This window comes from Drosophila subpulchrella, unplaced genomic scaffold, assembly GCF_014743375.2.
Source record: "Drosophila subpulchrella strain 33 F10 #4 breed RU33 unplaced genomic scaffold, RU_Dsub_v1.1 Primary Assembly Seq384, whole genome shotgun sequence".
Lineage (NCBI taxonomy): Eukaryota > Metazoa > Arthropoda > Insecta > Diptera > Drosophilidae > Drosophila > Drosophila subpulchrella.
The window spans coordinates 204,961-221,595 of NW_023665605.1; the positions used below are offsets into that span (position 1 = coordinate 204,961).

The following is a 16,635-nucleotide window of genomic DNA, read 5'->3' on the forward strand; positions in this document are numbered from 1 at the left end:
TATTTAAATTGTTTATTTAGTTTAACAAATAAAAGTTTTTTTATTGACTCTGACGAAATTTTGCATCTGAGGTCCGTTAGAATAAGTTTTAGGGCGGAAAAGGACCTTTCTACGCTGACTTGGGTAGCGGGAACAGCATGGACCACTTTAGTCATTTCGAAGAGGTAAGGGTAGACAAATCTTTTCTCCTCCCAATAAGTCATGATTTGAACATTCAAATCAATCGGCTTGGGAGAATAATTTTCAATTTCACTATACGCCTTCTTTATGTCGTTATCATAGGCGTCTGAGGTCTCTCCGCTCTGAAATTCTTCAAATGAATTTAGGAATTGACTTAAAAGAGTACTTGATTGGATTGACGTTGATGGTATAGGTTCATCGTTTTGAATAGTTTGTCGGGAATCGGTCTGAATAAATGAAATTAAAGTCTAAGTTAAATCGTACCGAACTTTAAAACTGGAAAAGCATGTATCTGTAAATAAAGATGGTTTAGATAACGTCTTGCTCTGATTATGCACTCAGGGTTTTTGCTTAGCACTCGTCGAATGCGAGGATCCAAATAAACAGCACAAATTACAATATTATTTTCCAAAAGGATTTCTTCTCTTTTTTGGAGGCAGTCCACTAATGCCTTACTACTGGCACCCATTGCAGTAACAGCTAGCTTTAGCTCTAGCCATATTTTATAAAAATCGCCCATATACAGTTGTTCAGACTGAAATTTTTTGGTGGCCACGAATAATGGTTCCAAAGTAGTGCACATACACCCAGAAAAAAAAGAACGAAAAAAATCAAGAACATTTTTCATGATTTGCGAACAATCCGTTCTCCATTTTTAGTTCTCACTTTTCGAACGTTTGTTCACGAAAATCGAACGGTGTTGGTAACAATTTCTACCGACGAACAAATTGGTTCCAAGTTGCGAAAACTGTTCTCAGATAGCGAACGCCGATAGCGTTCGCGATAGCGAACAAGAAAGCGAAGCCCACACAATCTTGACTGACGACGACTCTAAGCTGCTGGAGTTTTTGGAGAAAAGAGAGATTCTTCCAGCGTTCACGTATTTAAAAGGTGAGTAGTTGTTAAAAAAGTATATAAAATGTATATGTTAGAGTCTTCTATAGCAAAGCAAAGCAAAGCGCCACCTTAAAAAAAGTGTTAATACATATTAATTAAGAATATGCTTGTTTTTATCAGAATCGCAAGTGACCTATGAAAGCCTGCAGTACCTTACCGAGGACGACATCAAGTCATCTATCGGGCCGATAGGTCTTAGGGCTATTTTCAGAGCAAGGCTTTCTGAATGGAAAAGGGAGACGGTACGTACATATTTAATAATACGCTTAAAAAGCTGTCTGCAAACGACACACTTTCGTTATTTTCAGACAGCGCAGAAATAATGCTGCGGGGCGGTTGTTTTCCCGGTACAAAAGCAAGTGCTACAAAAAACGTAAGCTCCAAGCATCTTTGTCTCCGTCGAGGCCTTCAACGCCGTGCTTTCCTGTTTTGGATTCACTTATTGAAGTAGATCCAATAATTTGTACTGCTTACAAGGCCGCTCTTAATCGAGACGGAGACGATTGGGCTAGAGTCATTGATAAATGGCGAAAGACTTATCACTCTCGTCAGAAGGATTTAAAGACAAAGGGCAGCTTGGAGTTTTTAAAAGAATGGTCAAAATTTGCTCATCCGAAAGCTGACGAACTGGTAATTTTATATTGTCCTATAATTGCATTTTTATTTTTATATATTAAAATTGCAGATCAAAATTGATTTTTATATTCTCTACCCTTCGAAGGGAAACCTACTTTTTGCAAAGTGGTCATTTTTCAAGAAGCATATCGAAGCTCATTAAAAAAAAATTTCGAATGCTTACTGCAAAAATCTTTTCCTTTGTGGCTCATCAACTGAAAATATAGGTTTGTAAATTGCCTTTGTATATTTCCCTGAGGTATATTAAAAATTAATGTTACAGATGCTCAGGACTACATTTACGCCATTCTTTTAGTAGCCATATTGCCTTCGACAACTAGATTTCCATCCGAATCTGGAAAAAGGACGAAGAAAGCAACCATACTCGACGCTCAAGAAAGTCTGGTTTTATGTTTGCCAACAATAAACGACTACCAGAGGCAAATGGAGGCAGTGATCAACAAATATTATAACGCTGGTCAAAGTCTGCAACCATTCATTATCGTCGAAGGACTATCTCCAGATGAAATCCGTGGATTCTACATCAGCTTTAACAAGGTCCTGCTAAAATGTGGGTCTTTCATTGAGTGTCTAGACGTATGCTTTAAAATCTTTCAAGTCTTAGGGCTACAATATCCTCAAACTTGTTACAATGTTTGTTGGTTTTTTCAAACCTTTTTTTATGAAATAACCTCTGAACACGAAAAAAAATCTGTCAGTCTAATCAGCCTTGTAAATACTTTCAACGACATTCAGATGTAACTAGCAAAATGTATTTTTGTTTTAAGCGTCATAAAGACTTTGTATCTCCTACATTATTAATACGCCACTTAAAAGATGACCATGTATTACCCACTACTTTTTTAAAGTTAGAATGTAAGCAAGAAAGATGTAATCAAAACTTTACAACTTTAAAAAACTTTAGAGTGCACCTTGAAAAAATTCACAAATTTAAAAGCGTTACTTTAAAATCCGATGAAATTACCGGTTGTTCATTTCAAACATTTATGTTGGAACAAGCTACATCAGCCCACATAAATCAAAATAACTTGCCAGATATTGATTTTAAAAGCATAAATATTTCCAATACTATCCAACATTTAAAAAAACAAGCGTTAGATTTATCTCTAAACCTGTACCAAGAAAGTTTCATGCCCAGAAATCAAGTTCTAAAAGTTCAAAAATTTGATTTCGAGTTTATTTTTATCAGCATCCACTGCAATTGAAAAAACATTAAACCATAATTAAATTAATGAAGATTTAAATTGCATTCTAAATTTTTGCAAACATCCTTTTATTGACTTAAAAACGGAATATAGGCTATTCAAAATGTCAAAAGAACTCCATTTGTACGAGGAACCAACCGACAAGACTATTTTAACAACAATTGCTGAAAAAGTCATAAGGGGAAACCCCACCTTATCTTCCAAGTCGGCAAATATTTGCATAATACCACTTGAGTTTATTTTTAAATCAATATTTGAAATCCCAGAACTTTTAAACACAACTTTGAAAAATACCGAAATGTACTTAAAAAGCAGAACCATAAGTAACTTTGCTAGTGGAGAGTTGTTTAAAAAGAAAAAAAAAGAGTTTACGTCCGAATTGATAATACCGTTCATTCTTTATCTAGACGATTTTCAAATCAACAATCCTCTAGGAAGCCACAAAACTTCCATATGTGGTGTTTATATCAGCTTTCCGACTATGCCAGATTATTTACTATCTAAATTAGAATATATTTTACCCGCTGCTTACATGCAGACAAAGGATTTAAAACACCTTGGTTATGATAAGTCATTTTTTTCTTTGGTAGAACTGCTGAAAGAGTTACAAGAAGGTATAGCAATAGATACAGGAGGTAAAACACGCACGGTCCATTTCGTGTAAGGCTTGATTGTAGGTGACAATTTAGGTCTCAATAGCGTTTTAGGCTACGTGCAGTCATTCAATGCTTTTAAATACTGTAGAGCTTGCACTAGATCTCGTTCCGAAATGCAATTCGATACAGAACAGTCAACAGAAGCATTAAGAAACAAAGAAAATTATAAAACCGATTTACAATTGAATAATTTTAAGGAAACAGGAGTTCAAAATAGTTGCATATTTGAAAGATTACCTGGCTTCAGTGTTACCGATAATATAACGTTCGATGTCATGCATGATATATTTGAAGGCGTTTGCCAATATGACTTATGCAACGTATTGCAATCGCTGATTAAAGATAATGTTATTTCTTTAAGTACCATAAATAGTAGAAAATCTCTTTTCCAGTTTGGAGAAATAGAAATTGGAAATATTTTCGGTGACTTGGAATCTCATAGGCTTAATTTTAATTTAAGCATGTCCGCAAGCGAATCAATGTGTTTTGTACATTTTTTAAGCTTCATTATAGGAGATTTGATACCTGTAAACAACAAGCATTGGTTAGTTTTCACATCTTTGTTGCAAATTATTGATGTTATTTTAAAACCAAGTTTCTCAGAAGAAGATTTAAGTGATTTGCAATTGTTAATTAAGAAACATCATACAATGTATACAAAACTGTACGGAGCCCTGAAACCTAAGCATTATTTCTTGGTGCACTACGCGACAGCCATTAGGAAATGTGGTCCTCTGCGGAATTTGTGGTGTATGCGCTTTGAGGGAAATCACAGTACAGCGAAAATGTATTTCAACAATGCCATGTCGAGAGTAAATCCATCCCTCTCAGTTGCAAAAAAAGCTGGTCTTCAATTTTCAACATTTCTTTTAAATCGCGAAAATGGTTTTGAACCACCATTTCACTTTGAGTTTTCAAAAACTTTAGATTTAACGCAAGAGACATATTTTAAAAATATCAAAACTGTATATAATATTAATTTCATAAGCTGTGAAATTGCGGATGATATAGTTTTTAAAGGAACGCGCTATAAATGTAATTATCACTTAGCTGCTAATGTAAATAATAAACTAGAATTGTATAGAATAAAATATTTTATAATTCAGGGTAGTCTTGTATATATAGTATGTAAAGAAATTAATGTAAAACGTTTCGATGACCATTTTCAGGCCTATGAAGTTGGTTCTGGAAAGGATTCTATTAGTATTAAGACATTCGATGAAATATTTTCCCTTCCTTTTCACATTTATCCCCTTAACAATAACAAAGTGTTCTTTAGAATTAAATGTGTACCCAATGATCAATAAAAATATAAAAAAACAAAAATATATAAACGTTTTTTATTACAGCGATTAGGATTATTTACCAACCGTTCTGTTTTCAAGAACGTTCTGTTCACACATTGTGCCAGAGGCGTTCCAAAATTGTGCCCTAAACGTTTAGAGAAAAATACCAGTTCGTTACCTAATTAAGACCCTTATGTTAATAATTCAATACGAAAGTGTTCATAAACTGACCACATTCGTTCGGAAACCACTCCCGAAATTTCGGTCACATTTTACGAACGACTGTTCATGAACCGTCAACAAACGGGCTTACGCACTTTTTGACAACGTTTGGTCTTGATTTTTGAACGTGTCGAAAGGATTTTTTTCTGGGTGTAGTTCTGATCATAGTCCAGTCGGAAGCCGTTAACTTGGATTCAATATTATGTTCAGTCTTGCAAAAGTTTTCATAATCCAGCAGCCTTTGGAACATCAAATACGTTGAGCCCCACCGAGTTGGGACATCTATGACGGGAAGAGGTAATCCCTGGACGCAAGACTTATACCTTATAAATTTAAAAGACCTAAGTACATATTAATAATATAATATTATTAACACAAACCTAGAAGACGGAGTCCTTAACATTTTGACTACTGAACGCACTTTTTCTATTATTTTTGTACATTCTGAGTTGATTAAAAAGTCCTTCACACTTAATTGCAAGGTATGGGCCGCACATTTTACAGATGTTATTGAAAACACTTTAAGGTTCTTGGTAAGTTCTTCATCGTCATCAAATTCATCATCGTCCAAGGAAGTGGCTTCGTCGTCGCTTAGGAGAGACACTGCTTTGATCATATTCTTGCCGTTATCTGTGGTAATACTGTATATTTGTTTCTTCGAAATATTAAACTCTTTTAAAATGTTCTCGATTTCCGAGCATAGATCGCTTCCTGAATGTCTTTGGTGCAGTTCGACGAGACCGAGAGTTTTTACACAAATCCGGTTATTGTGATAAATCTGGGCGTTGATTCCTAAAATGCCACGGTTGCATCTTGTTGCTGTATCCATTTTTATGCATACTATATTGTTTTTGAACAACAGTTTTAAAGACGCTTTGATTTCATTATATTTCCTTTCAACTAACATCATTATGTTTCTCGATGAAACAGGGCTCATATTGAGCTCATCAAAGTTTTGCTTTGTCAATGTGGTAAAGGCTTTTGAATCCAACACTAAGAACGATTTATTTTCTATTGAATTAAATTCGAAATAGCTTCGCGGTAAGTTATAAGGTTTTCGTCCCTTTTTCAGATGGTTGTTACTAATTGAACTGACTATCAACAGAAGCGAATCTAATTTAAATGTTGACGTAAAAACGGAGACCTACACGTCGCAATTGTTTTTTTTTGTTTTCGTTTTCAGACCTATCACTGGTCCACTCTGCTAGTAAAGACATTCCACCTTTGTGCGACATAAATTAATAAAAATATACATACTAACGGTGGTCTATTGTATCTAAAATAAATTTTAAGAAATAGCCAACCGCGCATTTATTTTTTAAATTTTTAATCACATTTCTACGAGCCACGGAACCGCCACAATATGATTTTGAGTTTTATGTTTGATTTAAATAATAAAACTCAGAGAATAAGTTTTATTATTTGATTTTTATATAAAACTCAAAGAATAACTGTTATTTTTCAAGCGAAAAGTAAAACTCAGAAAATAAGTTTTATTTGTCAAGTTTTATATAAAACTCACAATATAACGATTATTTCATGAGTTTTAAATAAAACTCTGAAAAATAAAAATCATTGCGGTTATGTAAAATACAATGTTTAATAACGTCAGTGGTGTAGTTGGATTTTTTTCAGGACTTTCCCTTGTTAGTGATTTTTTTGTTTGAAAAAACAAAAATAACAGTCGGGCAAGGCACACTGGGTTTTGAGAACATTCCCCACGAGATCACGGTTGTTCATCGCAGGACTCTATTTCTCGATTCTGACTGACAAAGTATGAAACAAACCGCCTTGAATGAGCTGTGTGATGCCCTTTAGACCTCAGCTACCTGTGTCTCAATTCGGAGATTCCTGATGTCCCAATCCCGAACGTCTCATCCCATGGCGCTGCTTCTGACGACTTGTATTTGTGGACTTATTTTTCACGTGCTGCTGGTTGACTTGGTCCATTGACTTTGATAACTGACTGATCTTGACGGCTTGTTACCGTTATTTCCCATTTGCGCACCGTCCGCTGGTACTCTCCACTCCATGTTCAAGATTCACGGATCCAGTTTGGCCTCATTGTCCTAGACCCACGGCTACCACCTGAAGTCCGATGTCTTGGCGCTATCCTGCTGAACCTCATGTGGCATGTGGCACGGAGGCGGGCTGTCCCGCTGCTGAGATGTGGCACTTCTTCTCCTGGTCCAAAGTCCAAAGTCCGGTGCGTTCCGTTATTTCCTTTTGCACACGGCACCATCACTCTGCCATTAAAGTCTCCACTCTCTCCCTCTCTCTCCGACCTCTAGTTCTTCAAACTCTCTCTTTTTCCACATTCTCTCATCTTCGCCATGCCGTTCCTAGCCGGCAGGCCACCATGTATAATTTCCGCTCCAATTTGTGGGGAGTTATTAGACTCCTGACAGGATGAACAATCTTAGAGCGTATTATATGCATATACTTAAGTTCAAATACTTGGATTCGTTATTCAGTTAAATATTTGGTCCAATAGTTTTGTTTGAAAGAGATATACTTGCCGCGCAGTTCGGCTTGCACCTAGCCATTGCCTGGCTCTGACGTCATTGATTTTCTTCTTGGGAGGTGTGTGGGCGTTAGAAGTTTGTGGTTTTGGCAACATTGGATCAATTGATTGGTATTGACGAGAGCTATAAGAGAGATGTAAAATTTGTATTCTCGCATTAAAACTGTAGGTGCCACAGTTTTGAGCGGTTTGCGCCGCGAGGTAATCGTTAGAATCTCGTATCGACTGATTTAGCTCCCAGAGCTCTGCGGCCTTATGTAGGGCATCCGGGAACCGTTAGTTCCCATTTGCGCACCGTCCGCTGGTACTCTCCACTCCATGTTCAAGATCCACGGATCTAGTTTGACCACTTTGTCCTAGACCCACGGCTCATGTGGCATGTGGCACGGAGGCGTGCTGTCCCGCTGCTGAGATGTGCCACTTCTTCTCCTGGTCCAAAGTCCAAAGTCCGGTGCGTTCCGTTATTTTCTTTTGCACACGGCACCATCACTCTGCCATTGAAGTCTCCCCTCTCTCTCCCTCTCTCTCCGACCTCTAGTTCTTCAAACTCTCTCTTTTTCCACATTCTCTTTCTCCAAACTCTCATCTTCGCCATGCCGTTCCTAGCCGGCAGGCCACCATGTATAATTTCCGCTCCAATTTGTGGGGAGTTATTATACTCCTGACAGGATGAACAATCCTAGAACGTATTATATACATATACTTAAGCTGAAATACTTGCATTCGTTATTCAGTTAAATATTTGGTCCAACAGTTTTGTTTGAAAGAGACTATTTGCCGCGCAGTTCGGCTTGCACCTAGCCGTTGTCTGGCTCTGACGTCATTGATTTTCTTCTTGGGAGGTGTGTGGGCGTTAGAAGTTTGTGGTTGTGGCAACATTGGATCAATTGATTGGTATTGACGAGAGCTATAAGAGAGCTGTTAAAATTTGTATTCTCGCATTAAAACTGTAGGTGCCACAGTTTTGAGCGCTTTGCGCTGCGAAGTACTCGTTAGAATCTGATTTCCTAGTCCCTGTGTTGCAGTTTTTATAGTTTCCAAAATCACACCGTTCATACGGACAGGCGGGCATGGCTAGATCGACCCGGCTATTGATCCTGATCAAGAATATATATTCTTTATGGTGTCGAAAAACGGATACTTCTATATGTTACAGACTTTCCGACGAAAGTTACTCTACGAGTAACGGGTATTAAAATACAATTGTCCTACTCAAGTGATTAGAGTGTTTAGAATTAGACCAAGAAGCCGAACTATTAATAATAATAAAATAATAATTACAGACAACTATAACACAAAATCTGGTGTAGCATTTTTTAGCATTTTGGAATAGTTTAAATGAGAGTTTGTTCTTATTATCAATACCAATCCTCAAATTAGAATCGAACCAGTCATTAAAAAGGTATAGCCAAATAATAATCAAAATTTTAAAATTTATTCGAGATTGCGCACCACATGCAGCAAATAAGATGATTTCACTAATACGCCACCAAGCCGCTAGAGGCGCTACAGGCTAGAAGAAGAATATAGTTGGCGCTATAGGCTAGATTTGTTAGGGATATCTCCATCCATCTCGCAGTCTTATTAGTATAGTATTATTAAAAATTATAACTTTGGTATTCTTATACCCTTGCAGGGGGTATTATGATTTCAGTCAGAAGTTTGCAACGCAGTGAAGGAGACGTTTCCGACCCAATAAAGAATATATATTCTTGATCAGCATGACTAGACGAGTCGATCTAGCCATGTCCGTCTGTCCGTCTGTTCATCCGGTTCTACGCAAACTAGTCTCTCAGTTTTAAAGCTATCGGGCTGAAACTTTCCCAAAAGTCGTATATCTTTTGCAGGTAGTATATAAGTCTTTGATGTTTTTTTAGCATATAACCTCCTTCGCTTGGAAATAACATTTTGTAATTAGTTCTGAATTTCGGATTTAATTTTATCAAAATCGGACGACTATATCATATAGCTGCCATGGGAACGATCGGAAAATTGGTGGGAAAGTAATATGAAACAAATCAAAGCTTCGGTGTTTTTTGACATATTATTTTATACTATTGGGAATAACATTTTGTGTATTTTAAAGAATTTCGAATTAAATTTAATACAAATCTGACGTCTCTAACATATAGCTGTCAAAGAAACGGTCAGAGAAATAATAAAATAACTGTTATACCCTTGCATTTAGTATAGGAATGTCCGTTTCTACGCAAACTTGTCTCTCAGTTTTAATACTATCGGGCTGAAACTTTCCTTAAAGTCTTATTTCTTTTGCAGGTAGTATATAAGTCGGAACCAGCCGAATCGGTCAACTATATTTTATAGCTCCCATTGGAATAATCGGAAAAAAAACTAAGCAAAATTAAATCTTAGGTGTTTTTATACCCTTGCAGAGGGTATATTGATTTCAGTCAGAAGTTTGCAATGCAGTGAAGGAGACGTTTCCGACCCCATAAGGTATATATATTCTTGATCAGCACGACTAGAGGAGTCGATCTAGCCATGTCCGTCTGTCCGTCTGTCCGTCCGTTTCTACGCAAGCTAGTCTCTCAGTTTTAAATCTATCGGGCTGAAACTTTCCCAAAAGTCTTATTTATTTTGCAAGTAGTATATAAGTCGGAACCAGCCGGATCGGTCAGCTATATTTTATAGCTCCCATAGGAATAATCGGAAAAAAAAACTAAGCAAAATTAAATCTTAGGTGTTTTTATACCCTTGCAGAGGGTGTATTGATTTCAGTCAGAAGTTTGCAACGCAGTGAAGGAGACGTTTCCGACCCCATAAGGTATATATATTCTTGATCAGCATGACTAGACGAGTCGATCTAACCATGTCCGTCTGTCCGTCCGTTTCTACGCAAGCTAGTCTCTCAGTTTTAAAGCTGAAACTTTCCCAAAAGTCTTCTTTCTCTTGCAGGTAGTATATAAGTCGGAACCAGCCGGATCGAAACACTATATAAAGCTCCCATAGGAATAATCGGAAAAAAATTTTTTTTAAATTATATCATTGGTGTTTTTTTTACATATACCCTCCTAGGCTTGGAAATAACATTTTTAAATTAGTTTTGAGTTTCGAATTAAATTTTATCAAAATCGGACAACTATATCATATAGCTGCCATTGGAACGAAAGGAAAATTGGTGGGAAAATAATATGAAACAAATTATAGCTTCGGTGTTTTTTAACATATAACCTCCAACGCTTGGAAGTAACATTTTTTAATTAGTTCTGAGTTTCGAATTTAATTTTATCAAAATCGGACGACTATATCATATAGCTGCCATAGGAACAATCGGAAAATTGGTGGGAAAATAATATGAAACAAATTATAGCTTCGGTGTTTATTAACACATAACCTCCTGCGCTTGGAAATAACATTTTTTAATTAGTTCTGAATTTCGAATTTAATTTTATCGAAATCGGCCGACTATATCATATAGCTGCCATAGGAAAGATCGCCAAATTGGTAGGAAAATAATATGAACCAAATTATAGCTTCGGTGTTTCTTGACATATTTTCTTACACTATTGGGAAAATCACTTTTGGTACTTTTAAATTTAATAAATTTAACTGCAAGGGTATACAAACTTCGGCTTGCCGAAGTTAACTTCCTTTCTTGTTTAACATATCAAACAAAAACACCTCTTAACGAGGTAGAAAGTAGTGGCGAACGCGCCTTTAACAAAAATTTCTGATATCAACAATTGTGACGAAAAATGATATTACATTCGATAAAATAAATAAACTATATTAAATTTATGATTTCGGCCCGCAACAGTACATATTTATTTACCTACATGTAAATTTTCTGTTGTAGCGTGCGGAATACATAAATTTAATAAAGTTTATTTATTTTATCGAATGTAATATCATTTTTCGTCACAATTGTTGATATCAGAAATTTTTGTTGAAGGCGCGTTCGCCACTACTTTCTACCTCGTTAAGAGGTGTTTTTGTTTGATATCCGAAGTTTTTGTTTGCTCAAGAGTTTAAGTACCCCAATACCATGACTAGGAGTCGTCCCCATATGGCTTGGCTATTGAAAAACCAAACACGCAGATTCGACCCCTAATCTTAGCTGAACGCCACCTTAAATTAGGCACAACAAGTTTTATTGCTTCAATTACCTATTTTAATAGCACAAGTTTGGAATATCAAGGGCTGTATAGTTTCAGATTCCAAGAGAAATCTGTCGTTTCTTACATTTTCCGCCGAACTAGCGGGTTTTTCCAAAGTGGTAGAACAAATATATCAAGTTTCCTATTTCGATTAGCTTCATGCAAGTAAAGTACCCTAAAACCATAACAGATTTTCCGTTTGAAAAAATCTAATAAGAATTTTTTTCATCAAATTGGTTTTTTTCTTGTTTACTCGAATAAGTATGAAATATTACGTATACGGAGCTGAAACGAGTTGCACTTTTTATCGCTTAATATCTTCCAAACGGTAATTTTTAGGGCATAAAATGTTGTAGATCAAAAGTTGAGGAATCTCAAGGGCTGTATGATTTAAAATTTAAAAAGAAATCGTTCGACTTAATTTTGAGAAAACAGTCAACAAGTGGTTTTAAAAAATAACTTTTTATCGTAACTCAAAATCTATTATATTCAGACAGATTTAATTATCTTTTCAGAGATATATAACACGTTTCTGTAGCATTAGTTGGTATCTAATATAGTTATAGTTATAGTATCTTGTAATGGTTGCCTCAGGATGAGGAGCTGCTATTTCGCGACAAATAAAAGTGTTGCCCGTACGCGATACACAAGATAAGTTGTGATTAGCGATCTCTTCCTTCTACCCAGTTATGAGAACGGCGGGTGGAATCCTCTAGTGCCTTAGCTCTTTCGGCGATGGGGTGGGTCTGTGTGCCGTCTCTAACTGTCCATACATACTTTAGCTTTAGGATTCCCACAGAAACTACTTTATAGAACTTAACATGGAAAAGAAAAGAAAAAAAAAAAAAAAAGAGGGGGCAAACTTTAAGCATACTACTGACAGGCTAACGTTTCACAAGGTCTTAGCTGATATTCGACACTTGCTCTCTCTACCCACCCAACCATAATCTTTTCGGCTATTTGACGAAGATACCAGAGAGATACTTCCGATTCATAATTTAAGTTGCCATGTCAATTCAGGAAACAACACACCTTTAGCCGCTCATGATGTTCTTCAAGGAAGTATCCAAGTTTATTTGCAAAGGGGCGTTGGTTGATTGAACATTTTCTTTCTTTCAAATAGGTAGTATTCCATTATCTTTAGTTGAATCTGATTCATTAGTGTCTACCGACACCAGAAAATTTAACAAGTTTTCTTAGGTATGTACAAAGTATTTGTTCGCCGGATTAAATTTATGGAATTGGATATCGGCAACATTATTGGGACTTACAACTAAGTATTTATTTCTATAACTTCATTATTAAGCGCTTACAAATCAAGGTTTGAAGATTTGAGTAATATGGGGGCTAACCAGCATTACGATTCGTTTTTGGGTCATTATTTTCCTTGGGGGGGGGGGGTCGGAGTTATTAATATTGTGGAACCGAGCGAATCTCGTTTTTAAGTCGCACGAGATTAATGATACCTTTACTTGTTTTTTTTCTTTCTTTAGGGTAGAATACTTTCTAGGTAATAATCTTTATAAGCTTGTAAGCGGTCACCAAGCTCTCAGTATATATACGCAAAACAGAAAACTAATAAAGCTCCCGATCGGAGCTTACACCACGCGCTGTGGGAAAACACACGAGAGATTGGATCGACTTACAAATAGATCACAAAATAGGTGTGCAAGGGCGCATAAGTATGACTCACATGGTTAAACTTCCAGCGTTGAAAGGCCTTCCAGCGTGATAGTGATGAGACGGTGTTGTTGTTAGCTGCAAACTCTATTTTGGCATCTGCACTAATAAAGATTATATGGGCCAACGATGATTTCGGTTCAGTGTTGGTCGGGTTCCACAAATTATTAAATTCCGCCACCACTACTCTTAAAATATTTTTCTTTGTTAGAAGGCTACGTAGAGTTAGAAGAGTCTCTGTTCTTCCGGGGTCAGTCGCGATTCCTAGGGGGGTAGTCAATCGACTCGCTGTTCTGCTTCGAATCTGCTACGGTATTCCTCCGGGGCGTTAATAGATGGGACTGCCTTGACTGCCGGTATTTGGTGGGGACGGATACGACCTCCCAGCCCCGTAAAATCCCTACGCCAGACGACTAATACTGGCTCATGAGATGGTTGGCTTTAGCCTTTTAGCATTAGCAAGCCGCTGGCGTATTGGAGCTTGAGCTCGGGCAGCCCTCGAACTGCCAAGAAAGCTGATTTAGTTTAGAATACGGATATACCAAAAGGGTGGCCCATACCTGTGATCAAAGAGGTTTTCCCAGAAAGTGAAAATAAAGCAGCAGCGGAAGAGATCTTCCGGAAACAGGCCTCCTTGGTTTACCAATGCGCTTCAAAGACTTAAAAACCTTAAAACAAACACCTATAAAAAGTGTAAAAAATCGGGTAAGCCATCTGATTTTTCGAAATATGTGGTGGCTCGATCGGACTTTAATGTTCTCAATAGTCATTGCTATTCTATGTATTTAAGTCGATGTAAATTCGAATTTTCAAATGATCCGAAGCAGTTTTATAACTTTGTTAATGCCAAGCGTAAGTCGTCGGCATTACCTTCATCTGTACGTTTTAACTCAATGGAGGCATCGACGGATTCTGAAATTGCTGATTTATTTGCCGAGTTTTTCCAAACTACTTATAGTTCGGTTGCTTGGTCAAATTCTAACTACCCTAATCCCTTAAATAGAGCAAACTGTATTTTTACCCCTGAAATTACGGAGAGTTCTCTCATAAGAGACTTAGCAACAACAACGCCAACTTATTCTCCCGGTCCAGATGGACTCCCCGGGTGTGTGCTTAAGTTTTGTGCGTCAACCATATGTAAACCGATTCTTAAACTTTTTAATTTGTCTATTTCATCATCAGTTTTTCCTACTATCTGGAAGGACTCTTTTATCATTCCACTTCACAAAAAGGGTGCGAAGGCGGATGCCCAGAATTATAGAGGTATTTCCATAAATGGTTTTAAGAAAAAAATGCAGACTGACGTTATATATACAGATTTTAGTGAGGCCTTTGACTCTGTCAACCACTCTCTTCTATTATTCAAATTAAATCAGCTTGGGTTTCCATGTAAGCTATTAACTTGGATTTCAAGTTATTTGAATGGTAGGACTCAGAGGGTTATATTCAAGAACTCTGCCTCAAAACTGATCTATGTGACATCTGGAGTGCCTCAGGGTAGTCATTTGGGCCCTTTGCTGTTTACTTTGTTTATTAACGATCTTCCCTCTATCATAACACACTCTCGTGTACTAATGTATGCTGATGATGTTAAGCTTTGTTTATCACATAATGATATAGCGTCGGGTTTCAACTTACAGTCAGATATTGATTGTTTTCAGGGATGGTGTGAGTATAACCTTTTAAATTTGAACTGCCTTAAATGCAACGTTATGACTTTTCATAGGGGTACTCCTACTTTTGTTAGTTACTCTCTTCAAAATACGCCACTCGACCGTATATATTCAGTTAATGATTTAGGCGTTCTTCTGGACCCAAAACTTAAATTTGACTGCCACATAATGTCCACTGTCAGCAAGGCCATGAGTGTTCTTGGGTTTATAAAGCGTTGGTCAAAAGAATTTGATGTCCCTTATACAACCAAATTATTATTTACCTCCCTTGTCCGTCCTATTTTGGAATATTGTTCTTCGGTTTGGAGTCCACAATATCAAGTGCATATTGACCGTATTGAGTCGGTACAAAAAAAATTTCTTCTTTTTGCCCTTCGTAGTTTGAACTGGGATCAAAACATAAGGCTACCTTCCTATCAGAGTAGATTACTATTGCTTAATTTACCTACCCTTGCAAATCGTAGAACAATGCTTGGTACTATTTTTATGCAAAATCTTATAAGAGGTGATATTGATTCTGTAGAACTTGTAAACCGCCTAACTTTCAATGTTCCTGTTAGACTTACACGAAATTATTATCCCCTAAATTTGCCACGATGTACATCTAATTTTTGTCTGCACGAGCCCTTTCGCGTTCTATGTAATAATTATAACAATCTTAACCATTTAATTTGCACATCATCTTCTATCCCGGTATTAAAAACTAATAATTTAACTCATTTGCTTCATTCTTAGTTGCTTCTTTTATTTTCATTTGTGTCCCGTCTCTATTTGTTTTTTGTATCTTCCTCGCGAACTCGCATTTTTGCCCAAATTTATAGAAGGGCCCCGCGCGTAACAAGCACGTGCTTGGTGTCGTTGGGCCACTTGTTTGTACTGCTCGTATGCATCAACGTCCATCATATATAATTTTTCCACTACCCAGCACGTGTTTGGGGAACATGAGATTATGCCATTCCCGAACGGACTGCAATCTGCCATTCTCTTTCACTTATGCAAAAACGACCATGGTTTGGATTTTGTGCAATTTAATTGGCGTGCTATACTTTATCAATGGCGCGTCGAACTTAACCTGGTAGCGTTTTTTTTTTAGATCAATTAGACGACGGTCGGAGAAGAATACTTTTGCGGGTTGTGAAAGAGACTGATTGCATCCGCGTGGGCGTTTATATACCGAAAATTTCCAGACTCTCAAGCTTTCTTTCTTGGGACGTCATGGAAATTTGAACCCAGTTGGCGGCACTGAACAATGCAGCTGATACGCAAAAGCTAAGCTAAGATTACCCCTCGCTGCCGTGAAGTATACTTTAAGAGGGGTTTGCTAAAACTAATGTTTTTGGTTTTTCTGGCTGAAAAATGATAGGCGGGCATTCCGTTCAGAATGACGACCATTACACCACCCGATAATATTTCTTCTTTAGATGCAATATTAGCGGGAATTAGCTTCGAATGTCCTTGGCATGATAAGTTCCTACCTCTTTTCCTTGCAAGGTTTCAAGTTGGTAATAACAATTTCCAAGTTTTTTTCTAATCCTACATTTCACAAATTGAGGACCTA

The 16,635-nt window shown here is 37.0% G+C and overlaps 1 protein-coding gene across 9 annotated transcripts in view; it reads right to left on the reverse strand.

Annotated features, from left to right (window-relative positions):
* Nucleotides 1–16,635, reverse strand: part of LOC119561890 — a 129,985-nt gene that overhangs the window by 41,633 nt on the left and 71,717 nt on the right. For 3 of the 9 annotated variants that reach the window (XR_005221497.1, XR_005221496.1, XR_005221502.1), the window contains 2 exons: nucleotides 13,965–14,086; nucleotides 13,418–13,907 (listed from right to left, as the gene is read on the reverse strand). The exons of 4 other annotated variants lie outside the window; for them this stretch is intronic. Coding sequence is in view for 1 of the 5 variants with exons in the window: in XM_037875359.1 (XP_037731287.1) it covers nucleotides 3,812–3,941 (130 nt within the window). In the remaining 4 variants the exon portion in view is untranslated. Of the gene's footprint in view, nucleotides 1–3,811; nucleotides 4,100–13,417; nucleotides 13,908–13,964; nucleotides 14,087–16,635 lie in introns of those variants that run through there. 2 more of the 9 variants (XR_005221499.1, XM_037875359.1) reach the window with 2 other exon arrangements.